Source organism: Mastacembelus armatus, chromosome 16, assembly GCF_900324485.2.
Source record: "Mastacembelus armatus chromosome 16, fMasArm1.2, whole genome shotgun sequence".
NCBI classification, from domain to species: domain Eukaryota; kingdom Metazoa; phylum Chordata; class Actinopteri; order Synbranchiformes; family Mastacembelidae; genus Mastacembelus; species Mastacembelus armatus.
The window spans coordinates 4,878,134-4,905,216 of record NC_046648.1 but is presented as its reverse complement, the minus strand read 5'-3'; the positions used below and the strand labels follow the sequence as shown (position 1 = coordinate 4,905,216).

The 27,083-nt window shown below is 38.5% G+C and overlaps 1 protein-coding gene across 1 annotated transcript in view; it reads left to right on the top strand.

The window, feature by feature from the left end:
* Positions 1–1,252: 1,252 nt before the first annotated feature.
* The window catches only part of LOC113122285 (CUB and sushi domain-containing protein 3-like), a 202,574-nt gene continuing 176,743 nt past the window's right edge, over positions 1,253–27,083 (top strand). The window contains exons 1-2 of the mRNA XM_026293499.1: positions 1,253–1,430; positions 13,868–14,090. Coding sequence (XP_026149284.1) covers positions 1,253–1,430; positions 13,868–14,090 — 401 coding nt within the window. The remainder of the gene's footprint in view (positions 1,431–13,867; positions 14,091–27,083) is intronic.

Here is a 27,083-nt window from a genome sequence, read left to right as displayed (position 1 = left end):
GCCAATACTAGAACACATGATATTGATTTATATCAGTCACTGCAACTACAATTATTAACTGGGCAATATTCAAACCTGAAGCTATACGCACAGAATTGATTTAAGCCTCACCTGATATCCGAACTCTTTCCAAAGCTGCTGTTCTCACGCAGTAGAAACTTTAATTTGCTGGGCTATTCAAAGCTCTGATAATCCACGCTGTGTTGATGAATAAAGGAAGCAGGGCCGCGCGTATCAGAATCAACAGCTCTTGAAGCAAACCTGATTGTGTTATAGACCGAATAATGTTCATTCTATGTGCAATCACGGCCTCTCACTTCACTGCTCCCCTTTTCCTCTCCGTTTCAAAGTAGAGGTCGGTGACTCTTTCGAAGCTAGATGGCAGAAGAGCCCCACTGCAGCTGAACTGCGCTTTGCGCCGTCATCATCCCATCTTTGCATTGCAAATTGCCCAGCCCCATCACTCCCAATAACGGCTCCGCTCGATCTCCAAAATGAAAATCAGAGTTATGGTGGGATTGCCTACCAGGCGAATTTCTTTCATCAGCTTTCGGGGGGTCATTCTGCGTGTATGAGTCTCACCTAACCCCCCCCCCCCCCCCCCCCCCCCCCCCCACCACCTCCCCAGCCAAACCCTCTCTCACTTCACAGACACACACAGACACACACAACAATCCACGCGCTGTCATTGACAGAGTTCATTTCTTTCTCCTAATGTAGATTCTTCCCATTAAAACATGCCTCCTCGTCTTTTGCCACCTACACCTCCCAGATGTTCCCACTTCGTGATTTGTTACCCACACATCAGCCACATCATACTTGCACAGGACGCTTTCCTTTTCTACACCCCCCTCCCAACCCGTCATCCACCACCACCAACTGCACATTTTCTCTCTCTCTCTTACTCTGCTTGGTTCAATTGCCAATCGATAAAGGCAGTATTTAAATTGTAGTCTAGACTCGTCTACGTCGTCAGCCAGTTTATAGGGATTCATAAGGAAAGCTGTTGAACGGCAGATGCAAGAGCGCACCAGCACAGATCCTCACATTTGATGCCCCTCTCAGCAGAGATGGTTGAGCCCTCATCCAGGTTGCTGTGGTCCTATCCTAAAATTCAGTCTTGCTCACTTCTCTCCTATCAGCTGACATAGCGCTGCTCTGCCTGTTTCTCCTCTGAGGAGGGAAAGGGAATCTACTTCAACCGCACAGAAAATAAAAAATAGCCAATAGGTTACATGTGTTAGTTGAGAGGATGAAGGGGATTTACAGAGACGGATACTACGACGGATCTATCGAACTACGGGACGTTTTCAACAGGAGATGCATTAAATGTGGCCGAGGGGACTTTGTTCAAGCCAAAACGATGAGGATTAGGACGGGAATTGTTTTTTGGAATCTCGTCTTCTCATTGATGTTCACTTGTGTGAAAGGTATGAGCCACTGCAGCAATTTTCTATATTTTCTGATGCGCTTGGCGTGCCTGTGTGTGTGTGTGCCTGTGTGTGTGTACGTGTGTGTGCGTGCGTGCGACAAATAAAAAGCTTTAAGGTTACAGACGTGCGCAAAATAGCCTACCACGGTCTACTGGATGGAGTTTTAAGAGGCGCATTTCAGTTTAGCGCTCAATGCAGGCTTTGACCGAGCCACTCAATAGATATTCTTGCTGTAGCCTACGCTTCTTCTAATATCCTACGTGAGCTGCTTTGCTTAGTAGGCTAACTAGTGAATGTTAAGGCGCCAAGTGCATGCACTGCAGCTTTCCTATAGGATGTTGAAAGAGTCTAATTTCCTTAGGATGAAGCGTTTCACATCTTTTTTTCTGCCTAGAGTTTTGAAGTATTTATGGGGAATTCGCATCAGGCCAGTTCCTCATCAGAAAATCATGCTGGAACCATTTATGGGGCCGAGGCAATTAGTAGTGAGGAACCAATTTGTCGACTGGTGTTTATCGGACTTGGCCAGTGCAGACAGGTGTAAGGTGGGCTTGTTAGTATGCCAGGGGATCTTTCTCGGGGTCTGCCTATTTCAATACTCGCTGTAAATGGTGAGGCGTCTGGTTCCATTTTTTTTATATATTAACAGCTAAATGTGTTTTAGATCAATAGAAATCCCACTGAAACACCACTTTTCTCACACAGTTTTCTCAGGATTGTCGTGTTGTTTTTACAGAATAACCAGCAACAATATTTTTAGACTTTGTACTCAAATGTTTCAACCCCCCCCCTTTTTTTTCTTCACCTTGTTCACACACTCCTTTGATTCATGCCATTCACATGCTACAGATCCCTGTAAAAATAAGTCAAAGTAATTGTTCATTTACCACATTGCAATTATGTGCTCAACCATTGTCCCCTGACATTTAAGCATTTTCAGAAAAATTCTGGCTTCCTTTCAGTGTTGTCACATGTTGATTACAAAAGCTGAGCAGAAGTGTGTGTCTGTTTTTATGTGCATGTGTCTATGTGCCATATATTTAATGTTGCACTTACTGTGTGAAATTCTCATTTCTGTCTAAAAGGCAATGAAAAAAGGCAAATCCTGTTCCATCTCTCAAAATGTTTTTCTTTGTGCATTTGTGTGTGCGTGTGTGTGCTCGTTCATGTGTGTGCGTGTATTCAGGAACATTGTGCATGTGAGTGCATGGTTGTTTATCTGTTGAATAGATATATGTGTGTCTGAGTATGTGCACTCAGATATCAATTTACATGCAGATTGTTCACCCTGTGAGTAATTCTCATGTCTGTATATTGGGGGTGGATGAAATGTGCAGCATGCAAGTAGCTCACCCACCAAGAATTAGCCAAGTCGAGTTGAGCTGAGTAGGGCACAGTGCTGTTTCATCACCACCCACATTGTGGCAATGTCAAACCTCTAGGCCACTGCCAATCCTCCTAGTTCTGTTACTTATTAGGGAGCAAGCCAGTCAGGAATTGGAGGAAAGGAAGAAATGGGCTCGGGTCACCGCTTGGAAAAGAGTGAAGGAAACAGTGACACAGTACAAGGCAAGGAGGAAGATCAATGGAACAGCTGTTGTTTTTCTCTTACAGTTGACGCAATGTTTGCAGAAGTAAAAAGATATATTTACTAGAGCTGGCCTATGACTCATTTTCCTTGCTAAGATAATGACGCTGTGAAAAAAAACCTGTCTAGCATGACGTGTTTTGTATGAAACTGATTTGAAAGAGGTGCTTTTTCATACACTAGAAACCAGATTAGTTTTGTGCCAGGTTCTTGAACATGAGTGGTGCACTTTCTCAGTACACAAAGTTATCATCTTCATGCTGCACACATATCACGGGAGTTTAGAGGAGTTTAGAAAATTGTAGCAATTTCCTTATTGAAACTGCATAATGATGTTTAAATAGAAAAGTCCCAGTCTGGGTCCATGCAACTGAGGACGTCTACAGCAACTGTAATGTATTTCTGACATGATCAAGTTCTCAATAATCATAAAAATGGTCATAAAGCTGAGAGCACACCATTTTTTGTGTAAACAGTGGATAATATCATATGAAAGCATAGTTATCCTAAAATGTAAGTCAAGAAGTGCTAGACTGATGTTATGACCAAAGCTTTCAGGACTTTGCCTTCACATTGCCCATAGTTTTTAGATTATTCTTATTGAAACTGATGAATGTTACTGCAGGTGAGAATCCACTCAAATATTTCTGTCTTTTTATACCCAGACATCCTAGTAGCATCCTGAGAAAAGCAAAAGGCGACATGGTGGTCATGGGACGTTGGAGACACACCACAGGAGAGGACAAACAGACTAAACAGGCACTGGCCTGTTTGCTGCTTTGACATTAGCACATCAAATGCCAGTGAACGATTAATGACACTGAACAGATTGTTGAAAATTATCCATCTGGTGTTTCCCACCACTTGCTTGTGAATATGCTGCTTTCTGATATTTTCTAATCACTTCCATATTTTATTAATTTTTTTTAAAACTCTATACCAGGCAGTCAGTAATTGGTGGTAATCAGGTGGGTTCTGCAGAGACAGTAATCTGGCCACTGAGCCCTTGATGAAGACTTTCATTCAATGTAATTATGTAAACAGACTGGAAAGGCTGCTGGGGCTAATCAGGATTACAATTTGTCTGTGTAATTATACACTATCTACCGGGACTACGGGGTGTTTTTCCACTGCCCCTTAGGTTTGTGATTCTCACTGAAGAAGAGCAGAACTGTGAGAAACCAGTTGACAGTCTCCAGAAGATTCATGTTGGTCCAAATGGACCTGGAAAGAACAGTATATAAATTGCCAGGACACAGGAACTTGGAACAGAAGTGTTTTACTCCCTGGATTCCTGACGCCTCTTTTAGTGTTGACATCCCTCTGGATAGTCCTAGCGCTGTACGGAGCTACTACTTAGCTCTCCCACTGGCCACTTGCCCATAGCTCGAGGCCTGGACCAGTCTTTTAGATGTTCCCGACAGATTTCTGTGAAGTTGGGTATTTTTTGCTGGCTCTGATTAAGTGAGTTTTTCTTAGGTATTCATTTTAATACAAGCAGTACTCTTGGGGGAGTGAGATCTTGTCTTCAGGAAGAAAAATAGTTCCGTTTGTTGACATTAAATGTAACAGGTTGAGGAGAGGCTTCCAGAGTCAAGGCTATGGATTCAAGGTGGACTGTCTTCTGCACCTCAGGTGCCATTTTCAGAAGGGATTAAACTCTTTTAACTGTCTGGAGGCGTATTTGCTGATAAAAATGTATGCATTTGCTTAGCTTTATCCATGCAGTGAAATTTTAAAACCTGACAAATGAGAGATTTGCTGTTAGATTGCTATTGCTTTGTTATGCAATAACTTTATTGTTACTAAGCAAAGCATTTTTAAGTTAAGTGGGATATAACTAATAATCAGCCAACTACAATGTTGCACCGAAAACCAATGTATCTGTTTCCTATGTGTTCATTCAAGTAATATCCATATACATTTTCCTATTTCTTTATTTCTAAGAATTGTATCCACAGCATAATATATTTCCAGTATTACATTCACTTCATAACCTGTGACCACATATACCCACGTACATTTTTGAATCTTCCTCCGCAGTGCCCACTGCTGCTCTTGTTTGTGTCTCTGGCTGTCGACTGTTTTTTTGATGTGTGACAGGAGAGCAGGCAGGGCCAAAGCATGGCCAAGGAAACAAAGTGGGGTGATGTGAAGGTAATTGAGGAGGTAGTCTGCTTCGTGAAGGTTACTGTGATTCCACAGCATATTTCAACAGCAATTAAAATGATAGGTGAGGATAACTTAACAGATACCTGTTTAGACTCTCAACTACAACACTTTGCTATCAGTGTTGAGGCGGCCCAGGGAATTGAATATTCCATCTAGTTAGGAAATAGACCTAGACAGGTAGACCATACAATCTCAATTGCCAGTGAGATGCTCTCAGATCAGCTGCTCAGGAAATTATTGATTTCTTCATAAATGCTACATTGCTGCAAATTTAAACATTGACTTGACTGTTTTTTCTCCTCTGTGAAGAATAATGTAGGCAAAAATGTGCTCTCTCATGTGGGGTTACAGTGTTTTGTCAGGCGAGAAAACACATTTAGGCTTTTGCTGTGCTTGCTGAAAAATCATTGATTGGCTAATCATCTGATTTTAGGGCCAACATGCTGTGTGTACCGGCCTTTGGTCCAAGCTTGTGGAGCTGTATTTATTAAAGCTTTATTTCAACCATCTTTGTCCATTGTCAACTTTATAACCATGTCTAATTTTGACCATTAACAAGGGGATCTGATGTCACTGCTCTAAAGAAACTAAACCTAGGCCCAGTCAGCATCACTGGACTGCAGTTCTAGCAGAGACATGCACTTTCAGTACAACCTGTGGCATTTAAAAGGAAAGAGGGCACTGGCAGGTTAGAACTGACATGGGAAATTTAAATAATTCTCAGTAATGTTTGGTTTGAGTGTTTCATATACTGGTTAGTGTGACACAGTAATGCTCCATTTCATCTGTAAGTTCCAACAGGTGGTAAATGGGAAACATCAAAAGCACATTCAAAGACAACATAAGGTTTCAAAAGATTCGATCTGTAACATAAATTGCTTAAAGGGGGGTGTGAGCTTTAACATTGCAGGAGCTGCTACTTTTCGCTCCTGGAGGGGACACAGGTTGGCATGTGTAACATAAATGTAACAATTTCTACAGCCTGCTAAATGGTAATGAAACTGTTAGTTTGTATTGAGTTACAAGTTAAGTTGCATGTGGTGCCTTGCCTTTAAAAAAAATATATCCTGTCTATGTGCAAGAGGCGATTAACTGTAAAATGATGTTTACTTGGAAAGTGCCAAACATTTGAGTATTGTTTCAGCCTCTGTGGTTGAAAAAGACAGATAGAAAAAGACAGATTCTTGTTCTGTGCTTCTTTACTTTTCCCATTTTTGGGGAAAGTGAAGTGTTGATGTTATTGTTTGTTTGGAAGATTGGAGGCTAGAGAGACAGGCGTCCTATTAGATGTGTTGTTGGCTCAGAGTTTTGTGTTGTACAGCGGCTCTCACAGTGGTGGCCTGGCATCAGGTGCAATATGGCTCAGTAGCACTTTGAGGAGGTATTGGTGTCTAGCCATAAAATACTGTATTTGCTGGGAAGTAGCACGTGGCCTTTAGGAAACAGTTATTATACTTGGCCATGCAGACACACAACCACTGTTATTACCTTGTGCAATGATGTGTGCTTGGTGTGTGTATTTGTGCATGTGCCAGCTGTGTTTCATTGTGACAGTGTATTTGATTTTAGTATTTTTCACCTCAGTGGTTGGCAATTTAAAACCACCAAATGGAATATTTCAGAGCCCTTTTCCAAATTGCAGTGACACACTCATGAGGTAATAGTCGTTCTCTAGAAGGCCTCTTTTCTGTTTTTGTTGCATGAAGCACATTTCCCTTTCATCAAGCATGCAGACAAGCATAGTGAGGGGTGTGATTATGCAGATTCTATCAGTATAAATTGTGATGATGCAGCACAACCATGCAGACAAAATAATTTTTTTCAAGGACATCAGTTTAAGGTTTCTGGCTACTAAGTTTGCTGTCTAGGCCTTAATAGTCATCACTAGTCTAGAACATATTTTCTCTTCCCTCCACATGTTATGTCTGAGGCTCAGAGCACAGCTTGTCATAGATCGGAGAGAAACGTGCATGGATTTGTAAAAACAAAATTACCTCGAAATATAAAACCTAAGAGCCCCCAGTATTACTGTAGATCAGATCTTAAAGATTTGAAGGTATTATTGAGGACAAGCAGCATGGGTTTGTTTGTTCAGTGGAAACATAATAATTTAAATTTTCTTTTAATTTTACCTTTTTGTACGTAAGTTTTCACTCATTTCAAATAGTTTGTGTATAAAACTGATCTTCCAGAGATGTTCTCATTTATCTTCTGAAAACTGGTCCTCATGGAATCAATATTCAGTAACACCATAAGAGTATTCATGTAAAGAACCACAGTTTTTCTTTGTGATGTTTTGTAAGAGCTGTGAATATAACAGCAAGACAAGAACATTAAAGCAAATAAAACCTACCAGGATATTTGTTGACCTTTGATTTGCTTGCTAAGGATTTTATCTTTCCAGTCTGTGCACTATAACTATGCCTTGCTGATGGATATCTCTATACTGGCTGACTCGGCTTTAAGGTCAGGTGCAAATCACTGCAGGTTTTTTTGTACTTTAACTTTGATTGGTGGGTGTTGTGCTGTTGCTTCTCCCTCTGTATGTGATAGACCATCATTATGAACAAAGATAAAATGCCATCTGGAGGTATAAGTGTGATTAAGCATACACTAATATATGTCAAAAAGAAATCCAAAATGCGAGCTTGATTTGCATTACTCACGGATATAGGCTTAGAATTTCTTTAGCATGGCTCATTTCTAAACGTTTGAGATTGTGCATTTTAGTTTAGTTTTGTTATTCATGTGGACCAAAGTATTGTGATTATTAATGTGCTGCAAGAAAATTGGCAGTTTAGTCAGACAGTTAGCCTTGTAATTGTTTTGTAAATTTGTGATAGCTGATACATTGAGGCTCATTCAGTTGCTGGTTATTAGACGTGGCAAATTTTATAGAAGCACTTCTATTCTCCTTTTTATTCCATCCATCATCTATACCTGCTTATTCCTAATTAGGGTCACAGGGATCTGCTGGAGCCTATCCCAGCTCTCTTTGGGTGAAAGGCAGGGGTCCACCCTGGACAGGTCCCCAGTCCATCACAGGGCCACATAGAGACAAACAACCTCACACACTCACACTCACTCCTATGGGCAATTTAGAGTCACCAATCAACCTGACATACATGTTTTTGGACTGTGGGAGGAAACCAGAGTACCTGGAGAAAACCCATGCAAGCACAGGGAGAACATGCAAACTCCACACAGAAAGGCCCCTGATGGGTTTCAAACCAGGAACCTTCTTGCTGTGAGGCAACAGTGCTGCCCACTAAACAACCATGCTGCCCTCCTTTTTATTCCCCTTTCTCATGAATCGTATTTGAGGCAATAGATATGTATAACTTTGAGGAAATGGTGTTCAGAATTATTATTTATATCAACTCCTACACACAGATGTCAGTGATTCTGACAAGTAACTTATTGAAAGTCTGGTCAAGTAAACTTTCAAAACTTTTTTAACAACTTTGAGTCTCAGCTCAAAACTTGCATAACAGTAACAGAAAAAAGCTACCAGCTGTATTTAATATTAACGTTGTAGGCACTGGTTATAAAGTCTTAAAATCTTTTTTCTAAGTCTTAAGATTTGAAGTAGAGCGTAAACACAGTAATAAAAATACAGTAGAACTTAGGAGAAATGGCACAGTTCAGTAACTCTAGTTAAAATGTTTTATGAGTATTTTAGAGCTCAAAGAAAGAAAAAACGCTGCAGTGTAGTACCTTTCCAGTCTCAGTACACCTAGCCAAAATCGCTTAGTCTTGCACCTCAGTGTCCTCCTGCTATTGGTGTTTAGACATGCGACTAATGAAGGACCAAAGAACAAACAGTCCTTTGTAGGTACAGTAGTGCATTCATTCTGTTCACAAGTAATGGATCCACAATGCAAAGTGTTTGTCAAAATCTTTAGCTCACGACCTCAAATCCACTTTGAGGAAATGTTCACTTTTGGTGCATTAATGCAGAAAATTTACACTGGCTGGTGCCAAAGGGTGGAGCAACAACATGTCTTTAATTTCCACTCAATTCAATTACATGGGCACAAAACTCACTTATACACGGATTGAAGCAACATAATTTTGTAACATTAACATAAAATTGTTTTGGACACACAGGCTGCCAAATAAACTGGTGACAACAGACACTCAAGAGAAGACGAGTATAAACATAACAGCAGATAAACTCAGTAGTCTTTAAGGAAAACATGGCAAATGACAAACATAACATTTGGTAAACTAAGTGCTGCAGTCAATTCAACAGTTTCAATTCCAGGGGAAGAAAAGAGTTAGTCTAGCCATTAAATTTGCCCTGCAGGAGCTCGAAGTAAGGACCTGAGGGGTGCAGGCCAAACTGTTTTCCAAACCTGTTTAATGATCGTCTCGTGAAAAAGTTGTGGACAGGGATGGGCAATCTCTCGTACACATCAACAATCCTCCATACTTAATGGTCTGTTTGTCACTCATAATAATTTGGATGACAGTAAATGACTCCTCCTCCACGGTCCCTGCTGCACATAATCATTTCTCTTTATGGCCCAACTACAAATCTGCATTAATACTGGAGGACAACATATTGACTGTTTTCTTCTCTAGGGGGCACCTATCCCTTTATACCTTATTCCATGTACTGGAAAGCCAAAATGTTGTCTCTCATTTTCTTCCACATTAAAGGTAAATCTTAAGTATATATACACTGCAAAAAATTCATTTATCCTTTGAAAATAATAAGATGATGTATAATGTATTTTATTAATAAAATCAGTCTTGGGTAACAGAGTTGTTAATAAACTGGTTCATTCTGTCCAAAATCTCTCTAAGACCAGGAAAGACATTGCACACTGGGAATAAGATCATCAGAAATTGGGAAACTCATTTTCCTATGTGTGTTTTACTCAGCAAATATAACAATCACTTATAGGCATCAATGGCGTGTGCAACACAAATGCAGTATTTATATGTATATCTAATAGGATCAGGGTAAATGTAACCATTTGAGGAACAGCTGCAGCTGTTCCTGAGCTATCTGTCAGCCAGTCTGGCTCCCTGCTGAGGCCTGTGTTTCTGCCAGACTTGTGTGATATGATACTGATTCATATTTCTGAGCAGCGTTTTCCCCACTGTGCAATCACAGCATGTTGTTAATTTGGTTTCTCATCTCAGTTTATGGTCAGTGTTGCAGCCTGGTGTTAACATGGGGTCAGTAAAAACTCCAGGGAATGCGTTTTACAACTGAAGTAATGAAGGCGGTCAGAGCAGGTAACTAAGTGGTGACAGAGGAATTAAAAGAAGACATACCCTAGGTCTAGGTTTTAAATAGACATAGTGCCTAGTCTCCCTCTTCTACATGTCAGGACACCTTTTCTCCATGTTTTCCTTTGAAGTAACAAGATGGATGTTTACAATGTTATTTTTATAGATACAGCTTTAATGGAGCTGACAGCTTAACATACTACAAGCTGGTGTGATTTACATCATTTAAAAGGGGGAATCTAATTTATACTAAATAGCTTAAAGAAAGAAAAACAATAAATAGTTAGGGAAGGGTTGATGGGAAAATGAGATGGGAACAACTGTCCGAAGAGATAGCAAAGGAAATAGGTGAGTGAGACGGAGAGGTGTGTGACAAAGGAAGAGGTTGAGTGACATATAAAAAACTTAGGTAACATAAAAGACTTGCAGGGATAATGAAAAATAAAAGGAATACACAGATTTGAGGAGGAGAAAGAAGCAGACAGGCAGAAAGAGGGAAATAGATATATTGGCAATGAGCATCTGTTCTGTCATTCCAGGACATCGGAACAATCAGCCACACAAACACTACTAAGCAGTTCACAAACAGCATTACCCTGAATAGTTCGCAAGATTAGTCCTATAATGCTTGATAAACATTGAAATGGTTCAGAGATAAATAGAGTGCTTTGGGTGCTGTCTATACTGTATTTACTGTATGAACTCTGCATAATACAAGGGAGACTCATATAAAGTACTTCTGCCTTTAAAAAACTATGTGAGTCTAAAAGGCTTTTAGAGATTTTTCTTTGCTTTGTCGATAATTTTTGCTCCTATCGTTACGTGTTATATCTGCATCATCCTGTGGCCATGGTCAGGCAAAATGAAATTTTAGCTCTAAGTTTTCAAAATTATGTTCATACAAAATGGAACAGGTGACTCTCCAAGGTGAATAACAGGCTGGAATTCAACATCAGTATTCAGATAGCGTCATGCTATGCATTTCTGCCTTCATAATTATCTAATCCTGCTGTTTTGTGAATTAGGTCGAAACTGTAACTACAGCACAACTGTGGGTGTGCTCACCTTCAGGATTGGACAGGTCTTCATCAAAATTCTTGTTCAAGGCCATTTTAAATAGTTTGGGTGAGAATTTGTTTATGTGTCATGCATGCACCCAGCCAAACTCTTTACTGCTTTTAGTCCAAAGCACAAACAAAATTTTGCTGTTAGAAAAATATAGTGGCAGCTTTGTAAAAATAAAAGCAATGTGAGTCAGACAACTAGTTGCAGTTCATTACATTCATGAATGACAACTTGAAATAGTTTTTATATTTTTTCAATTTTTAATACATTTTCTCCCATTTTTTATCTTGTGCTTTGCTTGCTGCTGTGACTATGTGAATTTCCCTGATGTGGGACAAAAATGGTCCTTCTTATCTTATCTTAGCTTATCTTATCTTATCTTATCTTATCTCATCTTATCTGATCTTATCTTATCTAAATGTTTGAAAATAAAAAAAAAAACATACAATGGTGTTCCAAGCACAGACTGATATCAAATACTGTATGACAACAAATGCTGTCATGATAACTAATTTGTCATCACAAATGCTCACTTTTATTGTCATATTCACAACTTTGTTAGCTCTCCTGGTACTTTTGATGTTCCCAAGAGCACCTGAAAGCAGAAATTATGCACCGTGTCCCAGGTTGGCTCACATTGACCCTGTAAGCAGTATATCAATGCTTCAAATTTGCCACGATTACTCTGTTTGGTCAGTGGTGGCAGAAATAATTGTACCATAGACAAACCGTACTAACAAACCATGGCAGGAATTCTTCCTCAATGCATATAGAACAGCAGCTCATCACCTAACAAAACATCATAAACCTGTAAGGGCATGACAAGTATGGTGTCTATAGCCATATCTATAAGAAGTTCAGGCCACTTGATCACTGGACACACAAGGAGTGTATTGCTCTTGGGCTGCAGGTCTGTTTTCTGAATTGTGGATTTATACTCTACTGTGTTACATCCTGTAAGTCTAATTACCTTCAGGCAGTGTAAGATGTGGGAAAGAAAGTTCCAGTGGACTTATTTCACAAACAAAGTTCTTTTTATGTGAAAATATACAGCTGCTGAGCTTTATTCAAAAATGAAATAAAACACCCTGACAGGAGGGAAATTAGTTGTCAGTTTCTCTCACAATTTAACATTTTTACTATTTGCTCCCATTGGTTTATTAAAAAGCATATGTATTGTTAAAAATTACTATTGTCTGTTTTGTAAGAGGCCATTAAATTCCACAGCTGCCAAGTGAGCTGTGTGTTTTGTCCCATATTGTGGTGTGTATGCAAAACATCCTTTACCTAAAGACTGTGAAAAGCTAATTACACTAGGAGTAAATTGTGTGGGGGGTAAACCATGCATCTTAATTAAGTTTGAATTTCATTAGACAACATTTAAGATAGCCTCAAAAATAGCTCTTTTTCTGTGCACTGTGACACACTGCATACATTGGGTAAAAATGGGAATTTGCTGGAAGTGTGGAAGAATAGGTGTGACTGTGTGAGAAAGCGTGTTTGGTAAATGCCTGTGCACAGAGTGAGACAGATTGTGTTTGTATATGTGTTGGAGCCAAAGTTACTTAGCTGTAGCACATTTACTCATTTACATTAACACTACAAAGGTTAGCCAAGCAATCAGATTATTGTAGCTTGACAATGGTAGTATAATGCTTAACCCAATATGTCAAGGATATTGATTTTTCAGCAAGTCAGTGCAGTAAGGTGCAGAGATATATATTGTGTGGGCTGTAAAACAGAATATTAAGGGCCTGTGGCACCAGATTGGAAGATGTTGTTTGTTGTTGTTTGTCTCTGGGGCTTTCTGGTCCTCTGGAAAGAACCAGGCAATAATGATGCATCACAAGCACTTTGGTCAAAATGACACTGAACAACATCACTGCAGTCCTAAATTATGCATTTATCTTCCATTATTACAGTAGTAAATGTTGTAGCCTATTCTTTTGTTTAATTTGAAAGGGAATAGAAAAGATAAATGTAACACAAAAGGCAAAATAACAACATGTCTCCTATTCAGCTGTCTTGCAGATGTCCCTCAGTTTCCTGCAGCTGAGAACAAACAATCTGTTGTCAGTTGAGGAAATATTGCACCTGAAATTAGTGCATGCATTTATTACAATAAATTACACCTGTACCATATTTACAGGTCTAAAGTATACAAAATATTCAAAAAGAAAGTAAATCAATTTATTTGTGGATACCTGTACCAGTCAAAAAAAAAAATAAGCGTATTCTGTAAGGATCTCTGCAATTTGCTTCTTTTCTGGGATGTGTTGAAGGCCATATACTTTGTTTGCTTCTCCAGAACAAAAGAGTGATTCACATTTGGTAATGACTTGGTGTTTGTTTCCTTTCTTTCCAGGTTTTATCCACACTTGCGGAGGCACTTTAAAAGGAAGGAATGGGACGATAGAAAGCCCCGGGTTTCCATATGGATATCCAAATGGAGCAAATTGTACCTGGGTGATTGTTGCAGAGGAAGGAAACAGGATTCATATAGTTTTTCAATCTTTTGCAGTGGAGGAGGAATATGACTTTTTATCTTTGTATGATGGGCATCCACACCCAGCTAACTTCAGGACAAGGTAAGGAAGCAGCCCTGATGCCATTCATCTTTGAGATTGTGTTTTTTTTTAAATGGCAGGCAGGAGCAAAAGATGTGAGGGAAGAATGCCTTCAGTGATCACTTCTGAAAGAAAGTACATCTTAAATGCACACATGACAAAGACTGTTTGATGTTGTCAGGGAGGTGTCAGGCAAGTCAGCAGCAGGGTGTGAGGAGTGTAGTGTATCTGTCCTTTTGTCACATGGTTTTTGTGCAGAACTGAACTAGAAGACTCTCATGGAGATATTACATGTGAAAAGCTAAATTTGTGTTCTGGCTCCAAAGGATCCAAGTTGCAACGATGCTTCTTGCATATTAAACTGCACACACAGACACACGTGTTCATTCCTTGTGGGGACTTTACATTGACTTACATTCATTTCCTAGAGACTTAACCTAACCTTAACCATAATCACTACTTGCCTAAACATAACCTTCACCCTAATCTTATCCTAACCCTAACCTTTCACTACCCCTACACTGGTCTTCACCAAAAACTTTGTTATTTACATGGTGGGGACAGCGTCAAATATACACACCAGGAAAGCCCATAATGTGAGTGTGTAAACAGGATTCGGCTCCCACAATGTAAATAATACCAGGTGCACACACATACACATACACATACCAGGTTTACAGCTATAAAAGCATAAGTTAGGAAAAACAATTTCTTTTATGAAACAGCCAGTAAATAGTCATATGTTTGGATTTCAGAGCAAAGCAGCCCATCATTACAAACGCTCTAAGCAGAAACCCTACCAATTATATCTGAATGAGCATGCTGTGTTAGCTACAGTGATGCAAGGGTCAGCTCAGTAACCACCGTCCTTTAGTGAAATGTTTCACTGGAAGAGACTGGTGGGGAAAAGTTTAAAAATCAAATACAAAGAAATTAGTGAACAGACCAAATAACTGTTTACTCAGTCTGCTCTCAAAGCCTTCCATATAAATAGTTTACTCTCTTTACTTACTCTCTTTACTTTTATGTCTCAGTAACTGGATTATTTAGCTCATGCTGTTTTGTTGTTTTTTACAGTGAGTCATCTTAGACAGATAACAATCATTGTTGACTTTTGCTTTTTGCCAGTAAAACTGAAGGGCACAATATATGACAGAGATTCAGAAAATAAGAGAATCTGAACTGCAGCATTTCTAGGCTGTTCTGTTACCACCTTGCTCAAGCAAAGCCCACTCTAAAAAAAAAAAACATTGTTTGTCTGGATTTCAAACAAAACAGCAACAAAGGTTTCACATTTTCACTGTCATGCCAAATTGCTCAAAATCAACATACATTTTACAGAGAAATGTGTTGTGCATTATGAAAAAATTCTATCTTGTCTGAACTGATAGAGGAGTGAGGATACACACATTAGCTTTTATTTTTTTTTCTTTTTAAAGACATCTTAGTGTCTGATTATTCACTTGTATTCAGAAGCATGCACCATCAGAGGTGAAATTGGGGTCTGGCATTTTTCTGTGAAACACTCAAAAAGACAGCACCAAAATGATTTCTTCCCCCACTTCAGTGGCAGTGGGCCGAGGTCACATGCTAATGCAGTGGCAGATGTATAGCGAAAACTAGCAATGAAGGAGAATAATTCAACAACAGATGAAATCATTGTTGATACTTTCAGTGGATGAATCACTTTGGATACTTAAAAGATTCTGTTGTATAATACTGTTTTGAAGATCAGGCCAATGAAAGGTTTGTCACCACTTCAGTACATGTCACTTATTGATCTAACATATATAACGCTTGCCCCAAATGTGGTTTAAAAGCCTAGAAATATTTTATATGAGCAGTTATAGAGACATTTATTAATTGTCAAGCCTGTATATTTATGATTTTTTTGCACCCTCAAGAAGTTTTTTATGTTGCTGTACTTGTTAAATTATTTCTGCACAAGTACATGAAACTGAATCAAACCAAAATATTCTGCCTTGCTACAACACGTTGGCTCAAATCTGGGTCTCAAAAAAAGAAGATACAGGGCGCTTTGACCTCAATAGCTGTGAAATGAAGCAGTTGGAGGTTGGCTGGCCAAACTAAGTGACCGGCCACACGGGAACTTGGTCAGTGATTTGACCAACTGTAACAAAGCTGAAAAAAATACTCTGCGGAGATGGTAGAACCAGTTGGAAAGATGAACATCTTAGCAGCACTGAGGTCAGGCTTTTATGGTAGAGTGGCTTCTCAAGTAAAAGGCATGTAATGCTCCGTCACACTAGGGGGGTGCAATGAGACCTTACATTACATTACAGTTCAAGAGTGCACGTATGATGAGTCAGTTCACCTGTGAGCACAATAATGACCTGAAGCATACAGCCTACACAACACTGGAATAGCTTTAGGACAAGTCTCTAACTGTCCATGAACGTCCCAGTCAAAGCTCAGACTTAAACCCCCGAGAACGTCTGTGGAGAGAACTGGAAATGGCAGTTCATATGTGCTTCTCATTTTATCTGACAGAGCTTGAGAGGATCTGCCATGAAGAATGGGATAAATTGCCCAAATCCCAGGTAGAGACCGACCCAGGAAGACTTAAACCTGTAACTGCTACCAAAAGAGATTCCACAAAATACTGACCAAAGGATCTGAATGAGAAATTTCATTTCTTGATTTTTTATAGTCACTGTTGAGTGCAGACACAATAAAGTGAGCAAAAAGTGAAAGGGTATGAATTCATTTTGAAGCCACTGTGCTAACTCCTTATAGCGTATTAAAGATCAAAAGCCAAATTTCCCATTATCCGCGAAGGCAGCACAAATATCCCACAGTCGAACAAACACTTAAACGTCCATGGAGTCCACCTGTGTGAAGAACGCGTGTCATAGAACCTCAGTACGGAGTTATTGAACAACCTCATTTAGTTGGTTCATTTAGTTATTTCTACTACAAATCAAACTGCCGAACACCAAACTTTGTGCACTGGACGCGTCAGTGGCTGAAAGAAAAGTTTAGCGTCGTCACCGCGACGCTTAAGGTAATTTATACTATTAAATACCATTAAGTTACACACATAAAGCTCACACATAAAGCTACTTAATATTGATAGTAAGGCAGAAAGCACTAATGTAATTTGACATTAATTGTGACAATATGTCATTTATTTTGACGCTTAAATGGAACAGAGCCATAATTAATGTTATTAGGGGCACCTGTAAAATATCTGCTGTGAAAATGCTGTGTTGGTGTTGAGACATGTCAGAGAGGTGCAGGGATTATTATGATTATATTGCAGTTTTTTGTGCATAATTTATCAAGTGTGCAAACAAACAGTGCCTGAAATTGCAGGTATTCTTGGAAATATTGTATGTGTCAGGTGAGGAAATGAGATAAACACCATACATCATAGTGCAAAGGCTCAAGCACTAAAGGACTAACATGGATGCACTTGTTGACCAGGAATTTTTTTTGAATTGCATGAAATTACAAAGACCTTAATGACAATGTGTTGATGCCTCGTATTTGTTGCCTGGACAGGTTTTTCAAACTGTCAGTGATGGCTCAACTGTGCTGTTGCTGTTTCTCATTTTAAGCTGCCTCAGTTCACTTCGTGTGGATAAAATGACAACTGTGTTCAGTTGAAGTTGCAGGCCCATTCTGTGACACCCACTCTTAAGGGGGGGAAGAAAAAGAAAGGCAAGTGTGAAGATAGATCTTAGATAAAAGTAACTGCAGCTTTAGATTAGTGAAGGTCTGCAGGCAGAACTGTTATGACATGCTACTCATCCAGTGTCACTTGCAAGTGACGTTTCTTGTCTTATTCCATTCTTTAACAACTGTAAAATTATTCGAAAATGTGAAGGGTAATTTACCATTTTGTGTTTAAGAGATGGTGGTAAGACACTGTGGTGATACCAAAGTGGTAATTGGCTTATACAGTGTCATCTTGAATGTCTTGTGTGTTTTCAGTGAGAGCCTAGTTATGATTTTGAGATCTATTAAGTTTTGTTTTACATGAGATATGACCTATATCTCACTCTTATGCAAACTGTAAATTGATTTTATTTTTTTTTTTTTCTCAGTATTGTTGAAAGTGAACATTAACCTTTGTCATAAAATTTCAATTTTTTATGCAACTTCATTGTTACCTTCAAACCCCTGGAAATGTTTTTCTAGTCCTCAGTTCAATTATTCCAATTTAAGTAAATGAATTTGAGCTTAATTTTGTTGTGGTATCATTACAACAGTGCATCGTTTCCCTTGGCTCCATGAGCAGTTGCAAAATGTGAAGAATTAAAAACAAATTCTTACATTTGAGTTCAAACAGGGTTTAACGTGTTTTCCATTTGACACTGTAGCTATGATGGGCTGAATTTTGATGTAAATATGTCTGTAGTAGTGTTTAAACTGTTCTTATTTATTATTATTGTTTAAAACATGTTTGAGATGAAGCTGTCTCAAGCATTCTGTTGTGTTATTGAGTAATTTTTAAAGTCAAATTTTTACCTGACCATTTAGCATACAGGTGCATCTAAATGAGTTAGAACATCATCAAAAAGCTGATTCATTTCAGTAATTCAGTGACTTGGTATTGGTATTGGTGTCTCGCATCTTCCTCTTCACAATACCTCATAGATTGTCTATGGGGTTTAAGTCAGACAGGTTTGCTGGTCAATCAAGCTAGAGATGCTCTGATTGCAATTTTCTTGGCCAATTCTGATTTCTGATTTTTTTTTTTTTTTCTTTAAATGAACTGTAATGAAAGCATATACAGAAATATTTTCTTCAATGAAATTTGTTTTATAATCAAATAAATTACTAAACATTACATGATCTCACAACAAAATACAGTGCTTTGTGCCTTGAAAAAGGTTTAAAATGAGTTCCTCTATATAATTAACATAGTAGATTTATGCGCCTGATCGGTATAATGTAATTTGGACTGAGGTAATTTTTTAAATTTCTGAAACCTCTGTCCTTGACTATGGAGAACAGCTGGTCAAGTGCCATGTATTCCATCATTTTTCTCATAATTGCTTTGGTCTTTTCACTGCTCATCCCAATAAAAGATAGCAGAGCTTTCTGACTTGTCGCTGGTGAGTTTTGGCTTGGACTCTTTGGACACTTGGACGCTTTAGCCGCTTTTCCTTTTTCAAAACTGGGCATATTCAGCTGAGTGATGGTGTTTTTAAGTGTCTTATTAGGTTTGTTGTTCCAAACGTTTTTGTGTTTGTTCCTTCCACGTTGTATTTTGGCCTTACAAATGTTACAAGCTGCGATCTTTGTCATCTTCACTCACAGAAAAGAACTTCCACATCGTCATGTTTACACACGACTGAGTGTGGCTTTGACGTCATTGCCTGTGCCACTGGCAATAAAAGGATCGGCTTGGAGTCGGCAGTCCGATTCCAATCACTGACCGGTCAGTTGGTGGATCCCTAAATCAAGCACAGATATAATGGTCCTTAAACCAGGTATTGGTACTTTTGGCAATGTGGGCAGGTGCCAAGTCCTGCTGGAAAATAAAATCGGCATCTCCATAAAGCTGGTCAGCAGAGGGGAGCAGGAAGTGCTCTAAAACTTCCTAGTAGACGGCTGTGCTGACCTTGGACCTGAGAGAAAACAGTGGATCAGCCCCAGCAGATGACATGGCTTCCCAAACCATCACTGACTGTGGGAACTTTACACTGGACCTCAAGCAACTTGGATTCTGTGCCTCTACTCTCTTCCTCCAGACTCTGGGACCTTGATTTCCAAATGAAATGCAAAATTTACTTTAATCTGTAAAGGACTTTGGACCACTGAGCAACAGTCCAGTCCTTTTGGTCCTTAGCCTAGGTGAGACGCCTCTGACGTTGTCTGTGGTTCAAGCTTGACACAAGGAATGCGACAGTTGTTGCAGGATATGTCTGTATGTGGTGGCTCTTGAAGCACTGACTCCAGCTGCAGTCTTCGTTTCATAATCCTGCTGTTATCCCTGTTGCTTGTGCACCTTTTTCTACCACATTTTTTCCTTCTATTCAATTTTCTATTAATGTGCTTGGATACATCACTCTGTGAACAGCCAGCTTCTTTAGCAATGACCTTTTGTGACCTCCTTGTGCAGGGTGTCAATGATCGTCTTTTGGACAACTGTCAAGTCAGCAGTCTTCTCCCTGACTATGTGGCCTACCAAACCACACTGATTAGACCATTTAAAGGCTCAGGAAACCTTTGTAGGTGTTTTGATTTAATTAGCTGATTAGAGTGAGACACCATGGATCTCCAATATTGAAATTTTTCACAAAACTCTAATTTTCTGAGATACTGAATTGTGTTATTAGCTGTAATTTGTAATAATTAAAAGAAACAAATGCTTGAAATATCAGACTCTGTGTAATGGATCTGTATATCAATTTTACTTTTTAATTTGAATTAGTGAAATAAACCTTTTGATGATATATTGCAATGGGAACCTGCAGATATGCACCTAACCAATTCACTCAGTAAAACTGATCTGTCAGAGCATGTGGGGGGAAAGAAGCATTGGCTTCACATGTTTCACACTTATCAGATAACTCCAAATTACCCTGAGTAAAATGTTAATATAGTGTAGATATTATATTTAAGATCCAGTTGGAATTGAAGCCATTAAATTGAGTCATGAAATTTCAGTATTTAATTAGAATATTTATACAATGCATTGGCTGTAATATGTTCATATTGCAGTATTAATATGCTTTAGGCCTTTCCAATATAAGACAATATATTAAAAGCAAGAGAGGTCTCATACAGTTTAAGAAAATCAGCCTTATGGTCAGTGCAACAAATTGTTTTTCCACTAACATTACAAACATTACAGACAGGTGTCTTAGTAAGATCCTTGGCCACCATATGCAATTGGAACAGCATTGGCATTGTTTCTGCATGTGTGTGAACCCTACTGGAGGGATGAATGCCATTCTTCTGAAGGATATTTACTCAGTTTTTAGTGGTGGTGGAGAGCAATGTCTAAATACATTGTGAAAAATCTGCCATAGGTGTTGAACTAGGTTGCAATATGGTGACTGTGAAGGTCACAGCATATGATTCATGTCATTTTCTCACTCATCAAACCATTCAGTGACCCCCTTGTGCCCTAAGGATGGGGACATTTCCATCCTGTAAGATCAGTCTTATCAGGATGGAAATGTTAGGGATAAACATGATCACTTCAAATAATTTTGTATTGATTTGCAATGACCCTTCAAGGGAACAAATTGACCAGCAAAATGCCACCAACTACAGTACTGTAGGGATCTTCCTTTGCCGCCTGTCTATGGAAATTCTGTAGTCATGGCATGTTTTGATCATAAAATAAAGACAACAAAAAACATGGTAGTTGTTAAGGAACGGTGTGAATGCAGAATTTGTGTGCAGGCTGTATTTCAACATTAAATTGACCAACTTTCAGTTTGCTTTGCTTTAATCAGCACAAAGCTCCTTCTGATGAGTATCGCTGAACAAATTGTCCTCTTAGAATACAAAGAGGTGTTTGTTTACGCAGTTGATTGTTGGTTCTAGCATCTGCCATGGAGGCTGCAGCATTATGCAATGAAACAAACCACAATAAAGGGAGGTAACTGTGTAGAGTCAATATTCCTTTGACAAGAATGTATGATTGTTGTGTGTAGGATACTTATTTACCAATGCTTTATAGCCAGGCTGTAAGGAAATAAATTTGTGAACGCTCAGCTCAGGCTTAATGTCATCTACTTAAGAACCACCAGAGAGCTATTCAATGAAATTCTTATACTAAGACGCTTTCTACTGAAATACTACAAATCCAAAGTAAAAATATACAAAATGCTATTGCTTTAGTGGATGGAAGTAATACATTTCACTGTGTACCCATTTATTTTGTTTTCCAGTGTGAAGTGTAGTAATATGCATCATTGATTCTTTTCCTCAAATTTAAACAGTTCATTGACAAAAGCCTGTTCTTGGGCATCTATTCTTGCTATTTTTTTGTCCTTCCCAATAATAAACAGCATTAAACCACACAAATAATTCATTATATGCAGCTTTACATTTTAAGAATATGTAGATATTTTGCCAAATCATTACTCATTAAGTTGTTTCAAATACAGGGTTAACAGAAAAACAAGAAACCAGATGTTAGTTTTCTGGGAGTTTTTAAATTCACATGGAACTAATCCTGTCATTCAGAGAGGAGGAGGAAAAGCACAACTAATTCTTGCTACAAGACAAAAGCAAATGACTCAAATTTAGATGGGTTTTCCAGATCCAGTCCAACCCTTTAAATAGAAATGTCATTTTGTGTTTTTGTCACTTTTTCCCCAAGTGGTGGCTTTCCTCTCAATGTGGGACCATGTTTTTAGTGCCAATGATAATTCCATGAGACTTGGCTGTGCCTCTAGGTTTTAAATTGTATACTAGTTAGAATGACTGCTCTTCCACAATTACTTCACTGCAGAAGTCTGAAGCACAAAGCAAGCCTTTTTACAGTATCTCATATTTTCTTCTATCATGAAAGATACAGCCCACCCTCTCCTCCAGAGCTTACTGTGAGAGATGCTCATTTCCATATCGCAACACCTGAAGTTACATTTTCTGCTTTTCCTTGTTTTTCTTTCCTTCTGAATGTGTGTTGATGTGTTGTGCACTCAGGTGTTAGTTGAAGTAGAATAAAAATGATGGTGAACGTATTGACAGGCAACCTTTTCTCTCCTGTTCTTTCCGTCTTCCACAGTAATTATATATAGAAACCTTGGAGATTAAAGAGGCCTTTAATTTATTAATGCTGTTAATTAATTGAGGCAGAAATTCAGAAGGGAACGCGACAATGAATTTTTAACATTAAAAAGAATCGACATTCCCATGATGGGCCTGATTAGTGTGTCTCCCCATTGATCTATGTATTCTCTATGCTCTGTGAAGTTTTTTCCCATGTCCCTCACATTGCACTTACATTATGTTCAATCCCTTGTGCCTGAGAATGACTGAAGTACTTATTATTGTTCTAAAATTATATGCTGAGGATGGTCGGGGACAGAAGGAGATTTAGGGTAATAAAGTATTTTATTCTAGTGTTGCCCTGCACAAATAATCACCTCATTAATTTTTTTTTTGCTATTATACATTTACTATGAGAGGCACATGCTTACTTTTTCATTTATAGATTTGAGTTTTTTTAGTGTAGCTTGTGAATAGGCAATCCTTCCATCAAGGTCCTTATTGAAACCAGAAACCAAATCATGAGACTATAAAGATTTTTGCAAAGAACGTGTAAAATAAAAAGGGGTTTTGGAGACACTTTGTAGTAGAACAAGAACTGGTCAATTTGAAATATGTCTGGTGAACTGTAGACCTACTAATGTGTTTTTATGCTTAATGTTGTAATAATTTTTTTTTTTTTTTTTTTTTTTCTGTTATCACCCTGTGATAACTTCTGAAGTAACAGCTTTTATTTTACTACGAGCTCAATACTGTGTGACTTAGCCAACGCTGATCTTTAGGAGCTGCAGCCCTGCTTGTTTTCCAACTATCCACACCATACCCATTGCTGATTACCTGGATCAGGTGTGTTCAGCCAATCTGAAGCTGAAAGGCCAGGGCTGGGTGGTAAAACAAGTAGGACTGGGCTCTTGGGGACCCCTGATCTAGACAGTAAATGTTTTACTACTTGTACAACCCGAAATCCAAAAGTTGGGATGATGTGTAAAATCTACATAAAAACAGAATGCAATGAATAGCAAATCTTATTAAGCAATATTTTATTCACAACATAGAAAATATAACAAATGTTTAACTGCCATTTCAAGAAAAAACATTTTTGAAATGGATGGCAACACTTTTCTAAAAAGTTGGGACAGGCCCATGTTTCACGGTGTAGCATCCCCTCTTCTTTTGAAAACAGTCTGTAAACATCTGGACACTGAGAAAACCAGTTGCTGGACCTTTGGGAATGTAATGGAATGAATGTCCCATTCCTGCCTCAAATAGGATTCTAACAGTCCTGGGTATATTTTTCATTTCAAGATGCACCAACTATTTTCAATTGCTGCGCTGCAGGCAGGCTAGTTCAACACCCGGACTCTTCTACTAAGAAGCCATGCTGTTGTCATAGATGCAGTATATGGTTTAGCAGTGTCCTGCTCAAATATGCAAGGTCTTCCTTGAAAAACAATGTCTGAATGGGAGCATATGCTGCTCTAAAAGCTGGATCTATCTTTCAGCATTGACAGTGCCTATCCAGATGTGCAAGCTGCCCATTCCAGAAGCAGTAATGCACCCCCATACCATCAGGCTTTTGAACTGAGCTCTGATAAGATGTAAGGTGCCTCCCCTCTTTAATCCAGAGGACATGGAGCCCATTTTTGGCAAAAAGAATATAAATTTTTGACTTGTCTGACCACAGAACAGTTTTCCACTTTGCCACAGACCATTTTACATGAACTTTGGCCCAGAGAAGACAAAGGCGGCGTTCTGGATCATGTTCATATATGGCTTCTTCTTTGCATGATAAAGGTTTAACTTGAATTTTTGGATTGCACAGCAAACCGTTTTCACAGACAGTTTTTAATGCAGTGCCATCTGAAGAAGTACCTCTTACTTTTCCAGTCTTTTTTTTTTTTTTTTTTTTTTTTAAAGATGTGTAGCTGCCATCACTTTGAAAATTACCTTATTTTGTTTCCTTAAAATGGTTTTCTCATTTCAAACATTTTTCTATATTGTATTTTGAATAAAATAAGGTTTTATATTTGCAAATCATTGCATTTTGTTTTTATGCAGATCAGCAGTAGGTCTCAACTATTTTGGAATTGGGGTTGTGTATCTGTCTTTATATGATTTATGGGTTTGCGACCACTTTTGAATTTTGGCAGTGGTTCTCTCTCTGTGAAGATTAATAATGTACTTTTTGTATGCATAGTTTCTGTAAATGTGCAGCTTTCCCATAATCAAAGCTACCAGTCAGTGACCACAAGACAACACTGAGTCTGTGTCCTGGTTCACCCCATTGTTGTCTTCTCACGTCTTTATCCACTCACCCTATTGGTCAAGGCAAATGGCTGCCCAAACTGAACCTAGTTCTGCTGAAGGTTTCTTCCATTTAAAGTTTTCACTCTTCATAGTTGCCAAGTGCTTGCTCATAAGGGTTTTGTTGGGTTCTGTCTGAAGTGCCTTGACATGACATGACTTTTCTTGTAATTTGGCACTGTACATATTGAATTGATCTGGAAATAAGGCTTCAGAGTGCAGAATGTTTGATGTTAAACTTACTTTCTCAAATCTTATTTCTAGTTTGAAGACTAGTAATTGTTGATCAAATAAATGGGGACTAGGATACCATCCAGTAAATGAGATTTTAACCTATTGTTGTACTGGCTGCTTTTTGAATGATTTCAGCAGCAGAGGCTAAGCAAATAATTATAGTTTGACCGAGACTTTGCAAAAAAGTTTTACCAGCGTTCATCAAACCTGAAAAAAGGTGTAATTAATAGAGACAAATGTTATATTGGAGTTCAAGTTGTGAATTGTCAAATTATGAACACTGTGTATACCTTTCCCCTTTATTGTATAGTGTATTGACCAGCAAAGGTTAAAGTACATTACAGTTAAAGTACATACTTTTTTTTTTTTTTTTTTAATTTCGGAGCAGATATAGATAAAATACACAGAAATAACAGAATGGTTAACCAAACCTAGCCTAACAGTTACCTTGTTTTACCACTCTCCTCTCATTTTTTCAAGTAGTACACATAATTTTAAGGGGTAGGATGTAAATCTGTGACTCTCAATACTTTATATAAGAATACGTTGCTTCTCTCTTCTTCTTCTTATGCCCTGTGATAAAGTCATGCAGCCTGAACAGTAATAGTCATGGAACAAGTGGTGCCACTAGTGTCAAGTGGTTAAATCTATATTATCTATTGTACACCAAGAACATAGTGCAGAAAGTGCAGCACAAAAATATTAACCTTTGGCCACTGTTAAATCAGACACTAAAGAAAGATGTTTATTGCTATATAGCGGACAATTGGCTACAAGCAGCTTAGATTAAAATTATGTGAAGTGATTTGTGATTGTAAGGTGAAGAATATAAAAATAAAAATAGCACAGTACTGCATGTGAATGGCAGTACAGTGATGTGGCTTGTAAGCCCCAGGTTTGTTAACTTTCTGAATTATTACAACTTGTCATAATAAAACTCACTTTCTAAACACCTGAAAGTAGCACAAGGTTTTTGTGAAATAAAAGCAGCATCAGTGGCTTTGGAGTGCGTTACTATTTATTTGCTCCAGCCTCTATCTCCAGCCTGGGTGACCTCAACAGATCTACACTTAATCTTATCCTTTTTAAATATACCAGGTCCAATGTACATGTGGCACAAAAGGTGGATGAATTCTTGTCATCACACCTGAATACTAATTACATTTTTGGAGTTGAAATAATAGCTAATTTTCCGTGGTTTTGTTGAGGCTTTGACACTCTGCCTCTTCGTGTGTGGAGACTTACTTTCAGATACAAAATGACACCTTGACACTGTGCAAAATTAAAGATAAGTACCATAATACGCATCTTTAATTTTTAAAAGGATATTAACTTAACAATTCATCAGGCTTTTTCCAATCACCATACGTTTTCCCTGTTTTTTCTTTTTTCTGTCTTTACTCTTTGGAATGAATTAATTGATAGGATTATTTGACCTTTTATTACTGCAGTTATTAAAACAAAATGTCAGTATCCGGGGCTGGTGTAATGAGTTAGGACATGTCAGTACAAAATAAGTCTATTAATCATTGCCTGTTGTTTTTCTTCTGTGTTTGGGGGAGACGGCTTGCAGCAATGTCATTATTCACCTTCGTAAGTAACGGGCCCAATTTTTGCACCATTTCCAACAATAAGCCAAAGGCAAGTGGCTTCTTTTAATTGTTGCTTACTTGGAAAGATCAGTCACAACACTTCTCTTCCCTCCTCTGCCTCTTTTTGTTGTTGTTCTTTCCCAGAAGACACAAAGAAGTTAAGAGCAGTGTAGCTACACAG